This window comes from Leopardus geoffroyi, chromosome D2 (genome assembly GCF_018350155.1).
Source record: "Leopardus geoffroyi isolate Oge1 chromosome D2, O.geoffroyi_Oge1_pat1.0, whole genome shotgun sequence".
NCBI lineage: Eukaryota > Metazoa > Chordata > Mammalia > Carnivora > Felidae > Leopardus > Leopardus geoffroyi.
In genome coordinates, this window is record NC_059334.1 from 53204457 (window position 1) to 53219050 (window position 14594).

Sequence of the window (14594 nt, forward strand, 5' to 3'; positions counted from 1 at the left end):
AGACAGAGAGAGAGACAGAGCATGAACGGGGGAGGGTCAGAGAGAGGGAGACACAGAATCTGAAACAGGTTCCAGGCTCTGAGCTGTCAGCACAGAGCCCGACGCGGGGCTCGAACTCACGGACCACAAGATCATGACCTGAGCCGAAGTCGGCCGCTTAACCGACTGAGCCACCCAGGCGCCCTGCAGGTTCAGGTTTTTTAAAACAGATTTTAAATCAATTATGTGGGCTTTTTTTTTTTTTAAAGGTAAAATTCTCCCCATTAACTAGACATGACTCAAACATTTTGCAAAGAAAAGCATATTAACTGTCCAGATTAAAAATGCATCAGTTCTAGTTAATGAATTTTATAACCTATATGCCTATCCAATATCTGAGGCAACCAATAAAATAATGATTGTCAATACTTTGCTCTTGATTTGTCACTGAAGAAATCAAAAGTATTATACTTACATAGTAAGTATGAGTAAGAACTTGTCATAAAAGGTCATTAAAAATTCAACAGTATTCTTTTCTCTTATTGTTGAGTATTTGGGAAAAAAGATTAGTTGGAAAGTAATGCTGAGAAGTGAAAAAGATAAAACAATAAAGGGTACTATCAGTCTATATTCTTTCTAATAAAACAATCCTGAGGTAATTTCATTCCATTCAATAGGCATTCATTAGACACCTGTTGAGGACATAGTATTGCACTAGATATTAAATAAAGAGGATAAAAAGAAGGCATAACCATGCCTTCAAGGAATTTAGGGCATTGAAACAAAGCCTCTGAAAACTAGATTTACGATTTTAGAAAAAAGGCAACAAAGGATGATTCTTTAGGCTTCACACATTTTCCAGGTTTTTTTAATTTTTTTTAATGTTTGTTTATTTTTGAGAGAGAGAGAGCGTGAGACGGGGAGGGGCAGAGAGAGAGGGAGACACAGAATCCCAAGCAGGCTCCAGGCTCTGAGCTGTCAGCACAGAGCCTGATGAGGGGTTTGAGGCCACAAACCGTCAGATCATGACCTGAGCCGAAGTCGGACACTTAACCCACTTTAGCCACCCAGGCGCCCCACATTTTCCAGTTTTTAACTGAACAGATCTAAAGATGCCTGAGTACTCTTCCTGTGTGACAAGACTTTCAAGCTCAGCCCTTTTTTCTTCTTCTGAAAACTTCAATATTAACAAGGTAAGTGTTCTGGTCAAAACCTTCAGTCATCTGCAGAAATCTATGAACAGTAATAACTAACTGCTATGGGTCCAGGCTGAAAGCAGCAAATGTGGCTTAACAGCCTGAACACGAAAGCCACTTCAAAGGCTGCCACTGTTTTCATTTCGATAAAAAGGATGCACAGCTGGCTTTAATAAAACTACAAGTTATTAGAACTATTAGAAAGCATAAACACTAGATATCGAGATAGAGCAAAATGATTTTAGGAAAAAATGTACAGGGTTATAAGTACAAAAATAGTCTCACCATCCAGGGCTTCTTTTAATTCATCTTTAGTCCAGGCCACTTCAGTCATCAGCAAGCGGAGGTAGTACATGGCATGCTGGTGAGGCTGCTCAGCTCGGAAATTGTTAAGAGATCGCATGTACTAGTAAAGAGAGACACGGGTCCATTCATTTTAGAAGTCCTTTTACAATCATTTAAAAAGATCAACTATAATCAAACTTCATTTTGCATAAATCATGTGTTACTGGGATACACGAGTATTTGCTGCTTTCTCCTTTTGAAGTGAGGTAATTTATTTTTTATTTTATTTTTTAATATTTATTTTTGAAAGAGAGTGAGAGAGCAGGGGAGGGGCAGAGAGAGGGAGAGGATCCGAGGCAGGCTCCACGCTGACAGCATAGAGCCCCATGCGGAGCTCGAACCCATGACCTGCCAGATCATGACCTGAGCTGAAGACACCCAACCGACCGAGCCACCCAGGCTCCCCTTGAAGTGAGGTAATTTAGAATGGGGCTTACTCCTCTCTGATCCTTAAAGGGCCTGTTTTCCTTTCTCCAGGCTGCTGCTTTACCCCCAGCATCTGACTTGTGTCCTAAGTGTCTTCACTATGGGACATTTTTTCTCTCTGAGAGAGTCATCCCTAGTATTCAGGGCTTCCAGCTTTTGGTATCCTTTGATTCTGTACCATAAGGCCATTCCAAAAGTCTCCATAAGCAAGCAACATGTCCACTTACATACATAAAATATTGGATCTTCATCCGAAAACTACATTTGAAAACGTTAATTTTTTGGAGGATGTACAATTAAAGTCACAGTTTGGTTTTTAAAATAGCTATCCATCCCTTATTTCCATTATCAGGCTTACTGTGAGTTGAGTTTAAGTAGAAGACACATCAAGCCTAAACAGTCTGCCCTAATGTGACAAGGTTCTCATGGTAGGCAGACCTTAGCCAGCAGAACCATGTGTTCTTCTAAAGTAAAGGCTGGGGGCGCCTGGGTGGCGCAGTCGGTTAAGCGTCCGACTTCAGCCAGGTCACGATCTCGCGGTCCGTGAGTTCAAGCCCCGCATCGGGCTCTGGGCTGATGGCTCAGAGCCTGGAGCCTGTTTCCGATTCTGTGTCTCCCTCTCTCTCTGTCCCTCCCCCGTTCATGCTCTGTCTCTCTCTGTCAAAAAATAAATAAACGTTGAAAAAAAAAAAAAATTAAAAAAAAATAAATAAATAAAGTAAAGGCTGGATGAAACTTGCAAGGGGTCCTTCACAGCCCTCAGGCTTCTCTCTGAAAGTCAGTGCTGCAACCTCCCCAGCTCTTGGGGGGTCAGGTGTCCCTGAGTCTCCCAGGGTTTCTTTCTGGATAGAGCACAGGCTTTAACAAAGACAGGGTGAGAGGACTGGCACATGGTTAATAGGGCTTTTCCTCCTCTTTTCTTTTTTTTAGAGGAAGAGAGCACACTCAAGTAGGGGAGAGGGGCAGATGGAGAGGGGGGAGGGGTAGGGAGGGAAAGAGGGGGAGAGAGAGAGAGAGGGGGAAAGAAAGAGAGACAGAGAGAATCTTAAGCAGGCTCCATGCTCAGTGCAGAGCTTGACGCGGGGCTTGATCCCACAACCCTGGGATCATGACCTGAGTTGAAATCAAGAGTCTGACACTCAGCCTACTAAACCACCCAGCCATCCCCTCATTTTTCTTAAAATGTTCATTATGTGGCAAAATTACAAAAATGAGTTCAGAACACTTACTGCCTCTTTGATAATTTCAAATCTTTTTTCATCAATCTCAAAGGTAGCCATTTTCTCAATAATCTTCTTTAGCAAAATCGGCTGCTTGTCATTGTAACCTTTCACCGAGAGCTACAAAAAGAGTTCAGGGTATTAGAAGTCTAAAAACATCACCAAAAAAACTTCCAAATAAACACCATAAGCTTGATTTTTAAACATTTAGAAAACCCCAAAGCCCAGCATATTAAAATAAAAATGAAATAAAGTCGACTAATTGATCTTCTCAAATAGTTTAACACTTAGGAAGAGAACATTAACCATCTTTATTTACTAATAATCTAAAAGCCTAATTTTGCTGTTCCTGACCAAAGTTAACAGTAGGAAAACTCACCTGATGCCAAACTAATGCAGAACATATCACATCATTGACATTCAAGCTCCCATTAAATCAAAATTAATTACAGAATGTGTTTCAAGTTTAATCTTCAAAAATAATTTCTAAGGAATAGCAGGCTTAAGGTTTTTGTAGATGTGATAAGAAGGTTAAAAATCACAGGTAGTATTATCTAGCCAACTGTTAGGTATGTCCCCAAATTGTTTATATAAAAATATTTTAATATTTTAAAAATCATTTCTGGAGAAATCAGGCAGCCCTAATTTTGTGCATGTGTATACATTCTTGTGGCATTTTGCCATTTTTGTCAATGTTGCCCAAACAGGATCCATACGGATGCTTGTTTGATGAATTCTGCTGATGTATCAAAAGCCAGTGATGCACAGTGAGGACACACTGTACTATCAGGATTTTACCGTGGGACAATATACTCTAACGATCTCCGAAAGCACTGCATTCGAAAAGCAGGGGAGGCCTATTATTTTATTTCCACATGGTGGCATCCACAGCAATAGAGGGCGCACTGCATGTGGAAGGTCTATGAAAGCCTCTGCCTTATACAGAATGACAGGCAAGAACCTCAGTAGGAGAGAAGGTCATCGCGGCCATGGTGAGCACATCACGTACCATGGGAAATAGACTGACAACTAGTAGAAAGCTCATTTTGTCATAAATTAAAAATTATTTATTTTAATGGTAATATGCTACTAAAGGTCAAGAGCAAAAAATAAACAGACTATTACTTTCCTATTTGGAGTTTATTTTGATCTCTGAGCTTCAAATTTCCCTAGACTCTGAAAATGGTTACATACACTCTTATACGTTAAATAAAAGCCACCAGAAAATTTACTTGTGTAAAGAAAGAAAAGCACTGCAAAATACAATTTTAAAACCCTAAAACCTTTTGTATAAGAATTTATAAAGAGGAGTACACAGCACATGCTCTCACTGCAGTTGTTACTAAAACATACAGTATTTTTTCAAGAAAAGTGAAGATGAATGTGTGCCATACAAGGGATGTTAATTTGAAAATGAGATAAAGGTTTGGAAACACATCAGAAATAGTTTCAGGAGCAAGGATCTAGTTATTTCTTGGGATGTTTTTAATAATGCTTATTTTAAAACACACTTAAAAGTAGTTAATGGTGCATGCTACAAAATAAACTAAATGAAAACATCAAATGTACTTGGACACAGGAGCTTTCTACTGCTGTCAGCAAAAATAAAGGAAGCTTATATTTGAGTAAAATTCAAGCACCACAACAGTAACTACAGATATTTTTCACTTACAGATGTTAATACACTCAAGCACATGGAAAGGACAACATGCTTTCAGAATTAATAGGTTAAACATTTCAAGCAGAGGAACATGCAAATAAATGTAGCACACATACATGTTCACAAGTTGCACTAAACGCTACTAAGTCATTCATTAGTGAAAGCAATACTAATTTCAGTTCTTCAATCACTAAAAAGGTGCAAGGAAAAAACCATCAACCTTCTTGTTTAAAAATGCAGAAGTTAATAGTTTTCCCAAGCTCAACATAATGCTTAAATGGTGTGGTGCCTTTTCTTTGGTTTTCATTTTACTTACAAGTATTGCATTCATTCCTGATGCAATGCCATAGCTCAAACCTGAGAGGCGTGCTGCATATGTATACTCTTTTAAATCATCCTTCAATAACCTGATAAACAGGTATGTCATGTTGCAATGGAGAGGATCAGCATAAATGTAGCGACTAACAAAAAGAAAAACAAAAGAAATGCTTTGATACCTCAAGCAGTGGCATGGTAATGAAGAAACATGACCGAAGAGTATGGATATGCAGCCTCATGATCTGAATTTCTAGGGAAACAGAATAGGCCAACCTTATGTTTTAACAATGGCAGGAAGACTTCATTCTGTTGTCAAAGACCAAGATTTCACATAGAGAATGGATGAGATCTAAACCTAAGTCAGGGTCCAATTTTGTTTGAGGAGAAAAATGTGACAATCTGATGAAAGATGTTAAAAAAAAAAACAACAAAAAAACAGAACAGAAATCAAGGAGAATTTGCATAATGTGAATGTAATGCTGAATACTTAGAATAAGAGTGAACTTAAAAATTAAATGAGAAAATATGATTAGCCATAAATATTTTTAAAAAGAAATTAAACTCATACCCTCAATCAAAAACGCTTCCATCAAATCAATATAAAAAAATGTTGATGAGTGGAAGGCTCTAAGACGTGGGTACTTACATACATCCCATAGATGGTATTTTGGAGGTCATAGCTCAAGCCTGCTAGCTCTGCTGCATATGCATACTCGTTGAGGGAGTCTTTGAGGAGCTCAAGGTACAAATAGGCCATGTTACAGTGCAAGGGGTCCACATAAGCAAATGGGCTGGAAGAAAATGTTGACAGTAAAATAGCTGATTTATTACTTCCCAATGTGATGTGGCCTTTCGAGATGGATCAAGAAACTGAATTATCGGTTAATATAATTTCCTGAAGATATGGTTTGAATTCTTGAGTCTGTTCTTCTCAGGAGGGGGAAAAAAACAAGATGTCTGAAAAAGAAGCCTGAAATATGCCAAGTGTGCTGGTGGTGGTGAGGAGGGAGAAGCAACTGTTGACCCCAGATGGTGTGGCCAGACTGATGAGTCAGAAATGCAGGGCAGGTAAGGAGTGGGGAACAGGCCACGAGGCATGCCTGTGTTGAGGCTCATAGAAGGAGGCATGGTGGGGCCCCTGGCTGGCTCAGCTGGTGGAACATGCAACTCATGATCATGGGGTTGTGAGGTCAAGCCTCACGCTGGGTGAAGAGGTTACTTAAAATGAATAAATAAAAATAAAAAGAAGGAAGGCATGGCCGGACAGAGCTCATCTGGCATTTTCATGTCCTCCTCCAAGAAAGCCATACCCTTGGCGGACAGCAGTATGAGACTGAGAAGTTTGTATGCTGTGAAGTTTCTGAACTTAAAAGAGAAAGTTTATGGACACCTGTGAAATGTTAGCTTATCTGAGTTTCTACCAAAACCAATAAAGCTAGAGCACTGTCAGTAAAATAATTGATAATTCCCACTATATAACTGCAGCCCGAGCTAGGAAAAAATATTAAAATTAAAAAAAAAAACCCAAAAAACAAAAAAACCCAACTTAGGTGAAGAAGAACAACCAAAAAGAGGAAACAATAAGAGAGTGCAAGAGCTAAACAGGGCCACAGAGATCCACCTAACTTAAATCATTTCCCAAATAAGAAACAGTTTTCCTTATGTGGTCACCTGGGCTGGTAGTGGCAGAATTAGGATTCAAATCCAAGTCAAGTGATCTACTCATTTGATTATAGGACACTGCTCACCTTTATGACAAGCAAGCAAGAGTCATTCACTCAACAAATATGTATCACACTCTTACTATTATAATACATATAAGCACGTATAGATCAGAAGAGCCCAGTGCTAGGCTCTTCTCTAGGTACTGAGAATAAAGAAGAAACAAATCAGGCAAAGTCTCTGACCTCACAGAGTTTAACAGTCTAATTGGAGGAGAGAATAAATTTTAATATGTCAAGTGGGGATAGTGCTGTGAAGAAAAATTAAGCAGAGTAAGAGGAATAGGAATGAAGGGTGATGATGGTAGGATAGGAAGATTGCTAATTTACATACGATAATCAATGCCTCTCTCATAAGGTGACATGTGGGCCTAGACCTGAAGAAAGCAAAGGAGCGAGCTCTGGGGACATCTGGGTGGGCAAGTTGAGAAAACAGCCAGTGCAAAGGACCCGAGGCCAGGTGCCTGCTTGGCTTGTTTGGCGGCAAATTAGTTTCACTCTATCTGTAGCACAGTAAATATAACCAATGTACTGCTAGCAAAGCCAATAATTTTATCAAAGCTGATAATGAAGCAAAAATAGGAGAAAGAGGCTTAGCCGCTTAGAAAATTAAAAACCAAAGGGATGGGTGCCTGGGTGGCTCAGTCAGTTAAGTGTCTGACTCGGCTCAGGACATGATCTCATAGTTCATGGATTTGAGCCCTGCGTCTGGCTCTATGCTGACAGTTAGAGCCTGGAGCCTGCTTCGGATTCCGTATCTCCCTCTCTCTGCCCCTCCTCCACTCACACTCTGTCTCTCTGTCTCTCTCTCTCAAAAATAAATAAACACTAGAAAAAATTATTTTAAAAATCAAAGAGAAAACTCTGTAACTATATAAACTTTCTCCATCTGGGAAATCTAAATGGATGTCCTGTCACTGAACTTTTTTAAGTACTGTATTCTATATGATGACACACTTCCTTCTTTAGGCAAACAGCAGCTCAGAAACACACAGCACAACTCTGAAAAGCAAAATTGTCAAATAAAAGGGACTCTAGAAAGGGCTTAGGCCCACAGGCACCTATATGGCAATCTTAGGTAGAAGTGAAAAGCCAGAAAAAGCCAAACCTGGGAGCTCAAAGCCATATGGCTCAAGCTCTGAATGTAATTCCAAGACATATCCTAAAATGCTACGTGCGCAGCAGCTGTGCTGGTCAGGTGTAAAAGAGAACACGATTCAACTGCAACGCTTAAATTCTGGTTCATTTGTTCATTTAAAAAATATTGTTTTGGGGGCACCTGGGTGGCTCAGTCAGTTAAGCGTCCGACTTCAGCTCAGGTCATGATCTTACGGTTTGTGGGTTTGAGCTCTGTATCAAGCTCTGTGCTGACAGCTCAGAGCCTGGAGCCTACTTCGAATTTTGTGTCTCCCTCTCTATCTGCCCCTCCCCCTCTCACACTCCATCAAAAATAAACAAACATTTAAAAAAATTTTTAATAAATATTATATTGTATTCAGGTGCTATATGCTTAAATATGGATCAGAGTTTTTAAAACTGTGACTAAGTACGCATAACATAATCCAATTTCTGAAAAGATTAAAAAGTACACACACATAGAAAATGTCAAGAAACCTAGCAGTGTGACCTCTAGGAAGACCAGAACACAGAGAGAGGGTCTTTTGGGAAGCAGACATTTTTAATTCTAACAACAGTATGGGCCAGTTAGAGAATGTAAAAATATCAAATAGTTTCTCAAAATGTACCGTAAAGAAATTCATAATCACAGAAGTCAAATGGCACAGTGGGGACAAGCTGCTTGGGGTGTTACAAACATCACTATGAGTATCAAAAAATAAACGAGCTTTACCAACAATAAGCCATAGCTGGACAGTTCATGTTCAGTATAAAAAATAAACAATCTCAGTGCAGCTCCAGACAAGTCTACAAATCTCCAGCTTCTTCAATGTTTACATCCCTGCAATCTCAGCAGTTCATGCTGGCAAAATACCAACTTTCTATTCAGAGATTCTCGCCCCCTTTTCCAAAACATTTAAAACGCACTGCGTTTTAATTTCATGTCAAGTCTTCCAAATAAAATTTAATGAACATTATTACATGATGATAGGTTTCAAAAATGAACTATTGGGACTTCATCAAAATAAAAAGCCTCTGCACGGCGAAGGAAACAATCAGCAAAACTAAAAGGCAACCGATGGAATGGGAGAAGATATTGGTAAACAACGTATCAGATAAAGGGTTAGTATCTAAAATCTATAAAGAACTTAACAAACTCAACACCCAAAAAACAAATAATCCAGTGAAGAAATGGACATGATGATAGGTTTATTTCATAAACACACACCACTGAATTTTAAATAAAAAATTATGAAGTGTAAACTCACAAAGTAAAATTTGAACTGGGTGATACACTTTACAAATAAATAAAAGGAGACAGAGATGAACTCCAGATTTATACTGAGAAATCATTCCAACAGTAGTATTCATAAATGGTACTAAACATTTTTTTAATGTTTAGTAAAAAACATTCCTTTTTAATTAAATTGTTTTTAAGTAACAAAGCCAGGAATAGAGAAAGCAGTATCTAAGGGCTTCTGACGTTTAAAGGGCTGGAAAAGACTCAAAGTCATTTAGGAACTACTACCTCTTCCTCTGGGGAAATTTCAGGAATACAAAACCAAAACTACAACAGAACACACCCAAATGTGAAATTTCTCAACGAAATTTCTGGATGAGTCTACAGACTCCCCAGGCTCCAAAGTCCTGAAAGTTAGGAAGGCCCTTCTAGTGGCTAGCATAAATCATGTCAGTTAAAGGGTGTGTTCATCAATGCAAAGGAAGAATTGACAACCTTGGCTTTCACGATATCCCTTACCAGCAGCAGCCTTCCCTGGCCCCAGCCACAGAACTCTAGTTTCTTTTACTTCTATACATGGGTCCGTTGACATGAAGAAAACTTTTAGGAATGCGACTGTTGATTTTTATAAGAAACTCTGTAGCTAGATTCATTTTACATACCTGAAAAATTCAAAGTTGAGACAAGCCTTTGGCAAGAAAAACTTATCATCTTGTTTGAACCAGAGCTTGCTCATAGCTGTATCCTGTGATGGAGAAACAATTTGGTTAGGGAAATACGGGCACATTCTGCAAAAAGCTCAATCAAATCATACTTCAAAAGGAGTAGGACAGAGGCACTGCTGAGAATTTTGTTCTGCAGAGGCTGCTGTCTTATGGCCTTGAAAGAAACTCAGAGGGTCACCAGGTGGGAAGGTGAAAAGAGAAAACTGCTGATCCTGGTAGCAGAGAGAAATCACCCTTCTGTCTCCCCGGGTGCGGGGGCTGGGGGGATGGGGACACAGTAGAGGAAGGGATAGGCTGGAGAAGCCAATTCCAACTGTCCTGTCCCTGTATTTTTGAACACTGGGAGGCAGACGCAGGGGTCCTTAGGGGAGTATAGCAGCCAGCCTCCAAGGCGAGCTACAGCAATCCTGGCCTGCTGGCATTTACACCTTGTATAGTCCTCTCTCCCACAATGAACCAGGATTGGTCTACGTGACCAACAGACTATGACAGAGTGATGGCAGGGTAGCTCTGAGATTAGATCCTAAAAGACATTGTAGTTTCCATCTTGATCACCCACTTTCTCTCTTGAATCACTCACTTTGGAGAAAGCCAGCTTCCAAGTCAAACAACTCTATGGAGAGGCCCATGTGAAGAACTAAGGCCTTCCAACAACCACACAACTGAATTTAGAAGAAAATCCTTCAGCCCTAATTGAGCCATCAGATGACTGAAGCCTCACTCAACAGCTGGACTATAACCTAATGAGAGACCCTGAGCCAGAACCACCCAACTAAGCCACTTCCAGATTTCTGATCCTCAGAAATTGCATGCAGATAAAAATAAACATTAAGTTGCTAAAATTTGGAGGAATTTGTTATGATGCAGTAGTGGATAACTAACACAGTCAAGAATGAACAAATAACCCACTACCTTAACTCTCTACTTCACTCATACGGTATTAAAAACTCCTGAAGGGGCGCCTGGGTGGCTCAGTCGGTTAAGCGGCCGACTTCGGCTCAGGTCATGATCTCACGGTCCGCGAGTTCGAGCCCCGCGTCGGGCTCTGTGCTGACAGCTCAGAGCCTGGAGCCCGTTTCGGATTCTGTGTCTCCCTCTCTCTCTGCCCCTCCCCTGTTCATGCTCTGTCTCTCTCTGTCTCAAAAATAAATAAATATTTAAAAAAACCAAAAAACAAAAAACCAAAAAACTCCTGAAACTCTGATGAGAGATATAAAGGTTCTCCGTAGTTTACTCTGAGAAGACCTATTTAAAACAAAGCGCCTGGGTGGCTCAGCCGGTTAAGTGTCCAACTTCGGCTCAGGTCATGATCTCATAGTTCGTGAGTTCGAGCTTCACATCAGGCTCAAAGCCTGGAGCCTGCTTCAGATTCTGTGTCTCTGTCTCTCTCTGCCCCTCCCCCACTCACACTCTGTTTCTGTCTCTCAAAAAATAAATGTTAAAAAAAAAATTTTAAGAAAAAATAGAACAACAAATAATAGGAGAGGTAAAAAAGCTTTCTCTTTGAATAACCCAACCTATAACTCATTCAAACGTCATTTTTAAAGAAAAATGGTTGCCTAGTTAATGATCTAGTTGCATGAGATAAATTAAATTTCAAGTTTCTAAACACTCTTGTCTCATTGAGTTCATCTAAATGTTAGGTCCTTTGAAGAAAATAAGAAGAAAGATGTGTGCCTACGGTGGTGAGTTTAGAAAGAGAATTTAGGAAAGAGGATGTGTATTAATAATTTGATGCATTTTTCCACACAATTTGCTCAAGGTGTGAAATAATGACACAAAAAGAACATTCTGAAAAAGGGGGAAAAAAGCGCCCCATTTCTCAATCACCCTTTTCACTGGCTTATTAACTTCCTATATTCCTTGTTCTTATCAATTTCCTAGAGCCATTCTACCAAAATGAGAATTATTTTCAAGGGCAGGAAATCCAACAGCTACCCTTGGATATGCTCTACTCCAGGATTTAGAGATTTTCTTTATCTCTAACTTTCACGATGCAGTTCTCTAACTTCCACTTCCTACTGGGTCTTCAGTGACTATGGAAAGGAGGCCGATAACTTTCAGTAGATTTGTGGTTGTAGCCTAGATTTATCTTTTTTTTTTTTCTGCAAAGAAAACAATACCCCTAGATTCTAAATTCTTTAGTAGTTTGTTTGCTTTAACATTTCTAGCCTTTTAATATTTCTTAACAGTTATTCTCTACAACTTTCCGTTAGCTCTTAGGATGTGAGCCCTCCAAAACAACCTAGTACCAAATGCAAGAAATCATCTCTCTATCCCTTCCGTGTAACAGGTGCATCTCCTAAATTTAAAAATCACTGATTCTAAGGGTGTTTGGGTGGCTTAGTCGATTAAGCATCCGACTCTTGGTTTCAGCTCAGATCATGATCTCGCGGTTCATGAGTTTAAGCACTGGATTGGGCTCTGCAGTGACAGTGCAGAGCATGCTTGGGATTCTCTCTCTCTACCTCTCTCTGCCCCTCTCCTACACTCTCTTTCTACGATCCCTTCTCTCAAAATAAATAAGCATTAACGGGGCGCCTGGGTGGCGCAGTCGGTTAAGCGTCCGACTTCAGCCAGGTCACGATCTCGCGGTCCGTGAGTTCGAGCCCCGCGTCGGGCTCTAGGCTGATGGCTCAGAGCCTGGAGCCTGTTTCCGATTCTGTGTCTCCCTCTCTCTCTGCCCCTCCCCCGTTCATGCTCTGTCTCTCTCTGTCCCAAAAATAAATAAACGTTGAAAAAATAAATAAATAAATAAATAAGCATTAAAAAAAAAAAAAATCACCAGTTCTAACATGTTACCTTAATAAGAGAAGGGTATGGTGTTGCTTCTTTTTCTAATGATAAAATTTCAAAATTCGTAGGAATAAATTCATTCTTCGTTGGAAGTTTAAATTTTCCATTCAGGTCAGCATTTTGCCATTTCTGGATGAATAATGAAAAACACACACACACAAAAGCAATTAGAGTTGCACTGAAGAGTGTAAAATAGTCCCTTTGCTTAATGTCTAGGCAAATATTAAGGGGATACGTCACACAGCTTTCCTTTTCCATTTCCAAATCCACTGATGGCTTTTCGTGAAACTTGAGTTGGTCTCTCTTTTACTAGTCAAGATTTTACACTTACCTGTCTTTCCTCTTTACCTATTTCCAAAATGACTAGCTGAGATTAAGGGGCAATCTGAGACTTCAGAACACTGAGAGACTACCTGGTCCATATGAAGATCACGTTTGCTCTAGCTCCCTAAAGAATGGAGAATAATCTGGAAAAGGATATATTCTTGCAATTGATAGATAATAGGTCATTTATAAACGAATTAAACTTTCAGCTGCACTAAGTTACTTGCATGTATGGCTTGAAAACTAGATTAAAGGGTTTCTTTCAGAGCCTAAATGTCCATCAACTGATGAATGGATAAAGAAATTGTGGTTTGGGGCGCCTGGGTGGCGCAGTCGGTTAAGCGTCCGACTTCAGCCAGGTCACGATCTCGCGGTCCGTGAGTTCGAGCCCCGCATCGGGCTCTGGGCTGATGGCTCAGAGCCTGGAGCCTGTTTCCGATTCTGTGTCTCCCTCTCTCTCTGCCCCTCCCCCGTTCATGCTCTGTCTCTCTCTGTCCCAAAAATAAATAAATGTTGAAAAAAAAAAATTAAAAAAAAAAAAAGAAATTGTGGTTTATATACACAATGGAGTACTACGTGCAAATGAGAAAGAATGAAATATGGCCCTTTGTAGCAACGTGGATGGAACTGGAGAGTGTTATGCTAAGTGAAATAAGCCATACAGAGAAAGACAGATACCATATGTTTTCACTCTTATGTGGATCCTGAGAAACTTAACAGAAAACCATGGGGGGGCGGGGGGGTGGGGTGGGGAGGAAAAAAAAAAGAAAAAAAAAAGAGGTTAGAGTGGGAGAGAGAGCCAAAGCATAAGAGACTCTTAAAAACTGAGAACTGAGGGTTGATGGGGGGGTGGGAGGGAGGGGAGAGGAGGTGATGGGTATTAAAGAGGGCATCTTTTGGGATGAGCACTGGGTGTTGTATGGAAACTAATTTGACAATAAATTTCATATAATAAAAAATAAATGAATAAATAAATAAATAAATCTAATGAGCAAATATTAAATAAAAAAAAAAAGGGTTTCTTTCACTTTAGTACTGCTTCCTAAGGCCTGCTCCACCACTCTCCCAACGATCATGCGAACTTCTAAGTGAACCAGTAATTCACACACAAAGTTAAGGACAAAGTGGATACTTAAGTCTGGATTGTAGGACAGGGTTGATACAACATGTTGATTGTGCTCCATGGGCTAGTTCCAAAAGCTAAGTGGGACAGATCACAGGTCAATGATTGTTGGACTCTAATTTATAAGACTTCTCATTATGTTAAAAAAAAAAAAAAAAAAAAAAGGGCCACCACTGCCAGTGATGCTGGGTTCAGCGATTTGGTCTTCAGATGATCCAGCACAGCCTTGCAGCTTCTGCAATTCTATTCTATTTTGGTTTCTACATTTATGTTTTTGGCACTGGAATGGTGGGAATGTTGGCCGTATTATGAGTAGCAAGTTTCCCGAATGGCTGAAGAGTAGGGGCTGGGAAACACATAGTAAATAATTTCGCTGCTAAACTCCCAGATAAATTTGGGTTGTTT

At 39.9% G+C, this 14594-nt stretch overlaps 1 protein-coding gene across 4 annotated transcripts in view; it reads right to left on the bottom strand.

The window, feature by feature from the left end:
• Positions 1-14594, bottom strand: part of IDE (insulin degrading enzyme) — a 113520-nt gene that overhangs the window by 16161 nt on the left and 82765 nt on the right. For 3 of the 4 annotated variants that reach the window (XM_045438219.1, XM_045438220.1, XM_045438221.1), the window contains exons 13-17: positions 12749-12871; positions 9884-9966; positions 5791-5935; positions 3176-3286; positions 1461-1581 (exon numbers count right to left, since the gene is read on the bottom strand). In XM_045438219.1, coding sequence (XP_045294175.1) covers positions 1461-1581; positions 3176-3286; positions 5791-5935; positions 9884-9966; positions 12749-12871 — 583 coding nt within the window. Of the gene's footprint in view, positions 1-1460; positions 1582-3175; positions 3287-5142; positions 5288-5790; positions 5936-9883; positions 9967-12748; positions 12872-14594 lie in introns of all 4 variants that reach the window. The other variant, XM_045438218.1, reaches the window with a different exon arrangement.